Below are 8,063 nucleotides of genomic sequence, written 5' to 3' on the forward strand. Positions count from 1 at the left end.
ACAGCTTCTCTGGGCACCCTGGGCCACTGCCTCACCCCCCGCACAGGAAAACATTTCTTCCCAACATCTAAATCTCCCCTCTTTCAGCTTAAAACCGTTACCCCTCATCCTATCTCTCCACCCCCTGATCCAGAGCCCCCCCATCTCTCCTGTAGCCCCCTTTCAGCACTGGAAGCTGCTGGAAGGTCTCCCTGGAGCCTTCTCTTCTCCAGGCTAATCATCACCAGCAAACAGGGCAAGAACCAGAAGAGGGACTGTGGCCAGAGCAGAGTCGACATGCCAAGCTGGGGGCACCCACCGATGGAGCCAGTCACTGGCAGTGTGCCAGCCTTCTCCTTGGCCTCCCCCGGAGCTTGCGGAGATGCTCTGCAGCCGACAGCGCACAAGAACCACTCGCCCAGCCAGCATGTCCGCAGGAGTTTTCCTTACGGGATCACTGGGTGTGATTTACACCACAGACAGTGCCTTCCCCAGCACTTCCCTCCTTCACCAGCCTCCGCTCAGCGAGCTCCATACCCAGTGCCATCAAACACCTCGGGACTAGGGCACAGCAGAGGCAGAACAGAATCTCTGTCCACACTCGAGCAGCCTGGGAGAACACAGGGTTGGGCTGCAGAAAGCTGATGCTGCGGCAGATCAAGTCATGCTGTACACTCAGCCCGAGGAATTAAATGTGCTTCAGCTCCGAGTTCACAGCCCTCAGCACGAATTACCCATTGGCGGTTTCTGGTCTGCATCAGGCTGATAATCACACCAGATGATCCAAGGATCCTTCCCAGCCCCGTCACTTACAATAATAAGCCATGAGTGCTCATTAGAGCCAGGGTCCCGCTGATAGATGCCGCAGCTCAGGTGCCTCCGCTGGCCCCGAGGACGGCTGACAGCCCCCAGCCCCGTCCTACCGTACCTCCCCAGGGACTTAGAGGGAGTTTTGCAGACACGGCTGGTTTTATTCCAACCTGCTCCCATCTGCAACTTGGTCTCCTGTAAGCAGTGAGCATGTCGAAACAGACAGAAGGGCTGGAAGTTTGGGAACTGGGCAAGGGATTAGAATAAATTGTTGACATCCCCGCGCCGCTGTTGTGCAATCTGGAGTCCTGTCTGAAGAGCAGCTGTGCGCTGGGGGCCCCAGCTCAGTATAGCCCAGAACTGGAGAGGTGAAAAGTACATCATCGTAAACATAGTCTTAGCTGATCCACTGGATTATCCTTAAAAGCCCAGCCCTGAATTCCTTATGGAGAAGGCCACAAGCTATAAAAACCATTTCAAATGACAGCGTTCAGAGAAGCACTGAGGCCAGGGGCACGCGTGCCATGATGGAGCAGCAGTTTGCCAAAAAAAAAAAAAAAAGCCAAAATTTCCGCTGCAGCTACACGAGGATCATACCAAATCCTCATGACCCCAGTGAGGGTTTTTCGGAGAAAAAGACAGGAGGTACTCAGACAGTTAAACCGCTCCGGACCACACACCTGGACCTGCCTGGTGAGCACAGGAGGGAACTGGCAAGATTAACCAGAGTCAGTTAAGATGCAAGGGAAAGATAAGGCTGAAGAGACCATCAAAGGTGGTTCCTGCTAACCAGGGGGTGACGGGCTTTTCTGGGGCATAACAGAGATGTGTCTTTACACAGACAGATGATAAACTGAAGGCAAAGGCCAGGACTGAGAGGACAGAGAGGTGTTACGAGCAAAGCGAGCTCATGTCTTTTGTTACGGAGCAACGCAGCCTGAAAAACTCCTGTCCAGCGGCTTCCCCAAACCTGCACAGGCACAGAGGCGTCCCGCAGAGACGGCGTGTACTCGCAGGGTTAGCTACCGCGGAGTAGCAGCAAACACAGAGCGATGTGAAAGGCAAGGCTTTTGGCAGTTACTCAAAGAGCATTTATTTCACAATAAAAGTGTTATAATTAGTGGGGAAAGCCGCCCAGAGAAGCTCCTCTCAAAGAGCAGAGGACTGCGCAGCTCCGAACTCTCCGCTGGCTGCGACTGAGGCGCTTTCCCCCTTCTCTATTTCGCTTCCTCTTATTCTTTCAAATGAAAGATACGGAGATCAACAAGCTCTATTTACACCCCGGGAGAAGCAGGGGTTGTGTGACCCACCCAGGGGCTGGGGGGCTGCAGGGGACCCTCGGGGGAGGCTGCCAAGGAAGGGAGTTGGGGAAGCCGACGCACTCAGGTGATGCCATGGGAGCGGAGCGAGCTGTGTCAGCTCGGAGCTGCCGTTAGACGCAGCCCCTGTAACTGCTCTCTGTGTTTTCAGGCTTACCCTGCCTGACCTCCTGCAAACGGCGTTACCGCAGGGTGGCTGGCAGTTATCTGATCCCGCGCATCACCGGGATCTGCTCTGCCACAGACCACAGAGCCGGGCTGGGACCAAAACTTCCAGGTGAGGAGACAGTGCTGAAGCAAGTGAGGTGGCGTACCCACAGCGGTGGGATTACTGGTTTGGGGAGAGGAGGATGCTAAATTCCTGGGAACATAAAAGTCATCATCTAGGGCTGGTCTGTTGAATTCTGCCTTAGGTCCTCCATAGTCAAAGGCTTTCGCTGCTTCTCCAACCCTTTTGTTTGCAAACACGGTTGGTTTTATTATTTTTATTTATTATGGCCTTCCTCCAGCGTGCTCCTCCTCACCTGCCCAACTGTGGGTTTTATAAGGCAGGGCAGACACCCACTGACTCTGGTCGAGACCTTTTGGCACAACTGAGAAATAAAACAGCAAGAATGAACTTCATTACAGGTTGCATCTCTCATCTCTCTTGGAAAGAGACAATTAAGTCATTTGCAATCAGCAGATTCAGGCTCCTTGGCCCTTAGCAGTGTGCCAAGTAACCTCACTGGAAAAATTAATTTCTGTCACTTGGCTAATGGTCTTTTTCTGCCTCAGCAAAAGGAGAGCCATTAAGAACCCCTCAGCACGTAAAGACGGGGACAATGTGTCTGGCGGGATAACCCAGCGACGAGTGCTGCTGCCAGCATCACGCGATAAATCAATGTGTGTCCTGAAAGAGGCTGGACTGGAAATCTCTGAAATCCACGGCCAGCGTGAAACTGTGAGAGATCCCAGACACCGCCGTGGACAGCAAGGCAGCGCAGAACCAGCTAGGGAGAAGCTCAGCATGGAGGAAAAGAGGTGAGGAGAGCCTGGAAAATATGTACCTGTCAATGCAAGGGTCAGATAACTGCATGCCCAACAAAGTGAAGCAGCTTTGCTCCAGAATGATGTTTTTTAAAGACATTAAATGGTTTAAATGTTGGGTAAGAAAGGAAAGAGTCAGTGCTCTTTCTAGGCCGTGAGAAAAGGCTGTACATCCATCCCACCCGCGGAGTCACCTCCAAGCAACACCCTGCTAGAAGAAGCAGGAGCGAGGCTGTGCTACAGCTGGGCAGGACCAGGATCGACTGCGGCTTAATTATAAAGAACAGATGGAGAAAAGAGAATTGGGATGGACAGCAAGGAATTTCTGAGGCTGGGAAATGAAAAAAAGGAAAAGTTTCTAATCTCAGCTGCAGAAATGCTGTCTGCAAAGTGAGATATAGCAGAGCAGGAATTAACTCCTCCAAAAGATACAGTGCAAAGCCCAGCTCTTGGCTTGTTTGAAGCAGAACTGATAAAAGACTTCCATTTCTTAAGGAGTTTATGGTGGAAATCAAGGCTGCACCTGCAAGGAGAAGGACTCAAGGCAGCACCGGGAGCAAGGTAGGAGCAGGCAGGGGGGCAAGGGGGGATCACAGACCCCATTATACATCCTACATCCTTAGCAGAACGGCAGGAAGGCCCCTGTCCCCCCTTCCGTACAGTCGTGCCGCGTTGCTAACGCTCGCCGTGCTGGTCAGCAGCCCCGGCCGATGGCTGGGACACCCCTGGTGACTTCTACAAGCAGAGCCCTTCCTCCTGGTCCCAGGAAAAAGTAGCATTACTGGGGGCTTACGTGCAGTCGGGGTGAAGGACACAGGCCGGGGGCCGCCGGGATTCACGGGGGGCAGCGGCGGCATGTTGGGAGGAGAGGACCTGGACTGGATCTTCACTTCCACAGGCGATCCGGGCATCCCTGGCACCCTCTTCTCACCAGCAACTGTACGGAGAGAAGGTGGCAATGCTTAGTGACAGTCGCAGACAAGCATTTCCCCATCCAGCACGGGAAGCACAGTTGCAAGAGTGAAAAATGAGTGGGTGGGGAAGTTACGCAAGGCTCCCACGCAGCTCTGCATGGCCCGAGGCAGGGGACAGGCACCCGGGGTGCAGCAGGTGTCCGAGATGCTGCCAGGCAGGCTCAGGATGCCCGCATTCACCATCCCCGTCTCCTGACTGCATCTTCTCACCCCTTGTGCCCAAAGATGCTCAAAGTATTTCTGTCCATTTGCTTTGCTTTCCTTCCCATTTAAGATCCCCTCGGCGCTCCCCAGGTGCACCCACACGCACCTCGCCGTGCGCATGGGGTGGCACTGGGGAGGGGTGCCAAGGTTTCACCCCCAGCCCTGCTCCCCAGCCAGCAAAAACACACCTTGAAGCAGCTGCTGTGGCAAACAGCGCTCTGACCAGTTTTGCACGTTCTCTTTTTGAAAAAAAAAGCCTCCCAAATTCCCTGTTCTGCACCTCCTCTCCCTTGCAGCGGGGCAGTCCTCACGCCCAGCACAGCATCCCCCCGGATGCACACACCTTGCACGCACCCTGTGTTCACGCTGCTGGGCCCTGAGACAGCTTCTCCGGAGGAACCGCCAGCTCTGAACCATGCAACAGACTACCCAGCTTTTGGGCGGGTGCCAGCGCGGTGTGCAGGGAGCATCAGTGTTAGTGCTGGTGGCAGCTGTGACAGCGAGTGACCGATATGGTCACGGCATTGTAAAAATGAGCCGACATCGGCTATTCACTCCACCTCGCCTGCGTGGAGTCTCTAGGGTCTAATACAGCGCTGGCTCACATTGCAGCTGCTTCTTCAGCCTCTGCGGGTCCCTTCCTGAGGACCCAAGCTCTGATGGGATGTCCCAGCTCAGCTGAACGAGGTGGCAAGTGCTCCCAGCTCCAGCATGGCTAAAATCAGCTCAAAAGACATTCTTGAGGGCTTGAGGGGAAACCAGAGAAAGAGGAAATATGTGCTTGTGCAAGCCTTGGGGTTTTTTGGTTTTTTTTTTTTTTTTTATCCAGACAGCTCAGCAGCAAAGCCTTAGCATCTCCAAAAGCGTGTCTCCCATGGGAGCCAACACCTCCCCACCCATCACACCGCCGTGGCTCCAGCGCCTGCCTGGCTGCGGAGCTCACGACCCCGGACGATGGGACACGAGGAGAATCGCCCCTCCAAGAACGCAGTCGCTGCTCCTCAAGCCACCGCTCGCCTCGTTCGATTAGCTTGCTAACGAGTTGTGACCACACTCCAGCATGCCCCTGCACAAGAATGTCACCAGATCCCCAGCACACCCATCTGCGCCCTGGCTCGGGAAGAGGGAGGTGCAGATGCTCGTCCTTCACCTCTCTCCGGTGCACACAAGCTGGGTTTCGACCGGTGAATTTTCTCAGGCAGCTGTTGGCTGTCAGTGAATGGAAAAGCCTGCCGGGCTTTCAGGGCAGCAGCTAAGCGTGCCACTTGGGACACAGGAGCTCGCATCAAGTGGCATCGCCGCTCAGCGGGGCGGCCGAGGGGGGCTCCCAGGGCACCCCCTCGAAGGGGGCACAGCCAAAAACCCACACGTGCACAGGGGCTCTGCCCTGCCTGGCATCAGTCCTGGTGCCTCTTTAAGCCACAGAGGAAAGGTGTTAATGCACAGGCTGTTATCTAATAAAATGAGATTCCAATCTAATTTGCAATCCACAGTTTTTACAAATATCTGTCAGCTGTAGGGAATTTAGCTTTCAAACTCCGGCAAACTGCTGAAATGCTGTAGTCCCATAGAGCAGGGAGGCACCGAACGGATGGCAAAGCTTTGCACTGAAATACAACCACAGAACCTGTTACTTTGCAACTCCTGACAACAGAAACGCTGCTGTTGAGAGCACAGAAGACCCAAACTGACACCTGAGCCCGTCGTGCTGCTGGTCTGGAACCTGCTCCCGAGCCCCCAGCACCGGCGCTGCCACCACGCACCAGCCGTGAGCTGCCTCATTTATTTTCCTTACGGCGAGTCATCGTTAACGCCAGCACGGTAACAAATGAAGTTCATTATTCCTAGCGGATTTTTTGCTGTTTGCAGGACAACCTGTGGAAGGGGGAGCAGAGGTGAATACACGCTGAAAACCCATTCCAGTGCAGCTGGAATAACTGGGTGCTGGGATCTCTATAAAACCTGTGTCCACAATACTTCCACGGTAAAAAAAAAATTAAAAAAATCTGTGCTTTGCTTTCATGAACAAAGTGGGGAGATACCGAAGCCATGGGAAACTGCTATGAATTTTAACATATAATAACTATCTCAATATAACATTGCAAACTGCTATTCACACCCATTTGGTCCAATTTTCACACGGTTTAACACTGCTGTGCAGACGCTCCCTGTCATATGCACACATGAGTATGGTGTTCAGATGAATAACAATATATTAGCACAGGAGCAGGACATCAAAGGTACCTGTTCCAGCAGGGGACTTCATTGGCAAGAGCAGGAAGAGACAAGCTCCTGCCTCTCCCTTTCCTCCCACTCCAAATAAACGCAGCAAAACGGGGAGCAGGCTTGGTTCATGGAGTTACGGGCGTTTCTACCATGAAGCATCCGAGTTTACTCACCCAGGCAGGGAAGAGAAACATTGCTATACAACCTGAATTTTTCAATCCAAACAGCACTAATTGTGCCTAGCCACCACTCGGTGCCAGCTGCCTGATGGCTACCAGGGGACAGAAACACATTTGCTCCGAATCGGGGAGTAACTGCAGAAATGTGAGCTGCTACGCGAGAACCACGACCTGTTTGCACGTTGTCCGTGGACAGAGACACGAGATGTGGTTCACGGTCTTCTCTGCAAGCTCTTTTCTCGCCTCCATGCCTGCCCAGCTGCAGGCATGCCCAGAGAGCATCGCATCGCTCCTTGCCTGCTGCCCTGTCCCACTGCACACCCCAAATACCAATTTTTTTCACCCCCTTCCTATGAAACCCTCTTCCCCAGGCTATATGGCAAACCTGAGACTGCCCTGCTCTGGAGAGAAACAGCGTGAAACCAACCCTTCAGGTTTCTCCTCTTTCTTCCTCAAACGCTCCTAAGGCACATTAAGAAAACAGAACTAATTTGGTTCATTTATAGGGGAGGGGAAAAAAAAAAGCCACATGGAATTTATAACCCCCAAAATAAAACCGGCTACTGCGCGAGGCACCAAAACCAAAGCCCACGAGAAGCCAACACCTTCTTTTCCAAACTCATTCTGACAGACAAGAAGCAAACAGGATTGTTAAATTTAAAAGCTTCCTGCTAATGACCTGGGGCAGCTATAAATGCAGATAAAACCCATCTTTCTAAGCCTCCTCATTTTAGCCTAAACACATCCATTTAATGAGAATCATGTAAGCAAACCAGACTGCGAACGAGGACTTGAGTCAGCCTCAAGTTGACCTGGGGCTAAAAACGAGCCAGTGAGATGGTCCCTGGAGAAACGCCGCCTTCCCGGTCTCTTTCCTCCACATTTCACAGTTCAGAAATATTTACTGGCTCACCAACGGCAACATTTCGGCATTGCCTCCAGATGCAGAGAGGATGCTGAGATGCTCCTCAAAACGCCTGCAAGTCACTCCACCGCATCGGTCATCTGAAATCATGCTAAAGCATCAAATGCTGTAATAGATTTTTGGATTATGATCTAAGAAGAATAATTCTTGTCAATGACTGAATACTCCAGGGATCAGAGCAGGACACCTGCCTAAACTGGAAACACTGGGTTGTTTTCCTGCAAAAACTCCTCCCTCCAAACCCTTCTGGGACTTAAATATTTACAAATGTTGTGTCATTATTTTTCAAGCAGTGGCTGCAGGACACAGATTGAACGTGTTTATGGCACCACGCTTTTGCCACCAAGCTGCCAAACATCAAAACTTTGCAGTGACATGTGCTCAACTTTGTACCCAGGACCTGCAAAGGTTAATCAGG

At 52.5% G+C, this 8,063-nt stretch overlaps 1 protein-coding gene across 1 annotated transcript in view; it reads right to left on the reverse strand.

Moving 5' to 3' along the window:
• Positions 1-4,066, reverse strand: part of CBFA2T2 (core-binding factor, runt domain, alpha subunit 2; translocated to, 2) — a 15,400-nt gene extending 11,334 nt beyond the window's left edge. Inside the window, 1 exon segment of the mRNA XM_010085350.1 lies at positions 3,931-4,066. Within this exon segment, the coding sequence (XP_010083652.1) occupies positions 3,931-4,048 (118 nt within the window). The 5' untranslated portion in view covers positions 4,049-4,066.
• Positions 4,067-8,063: the final 3,997 nt, after the last annotated feature.

This window comes from Pterocles gutturalis, unplaced genomic scaffold (genome assembly GCF_000699245.1).
Source record: "Pterocles gutturalis isolate BGI_N339 unplaced genomic scaffold, ASM69924v1 scaffold100, whole genome shotgun sequence".
NCBI classification, from domain to species: Eukaryota; Metazoa; Chordata; class Aves; order Pterocliformes; family Pteroclidae; genus Pterocles; species Pterocles gutturalis.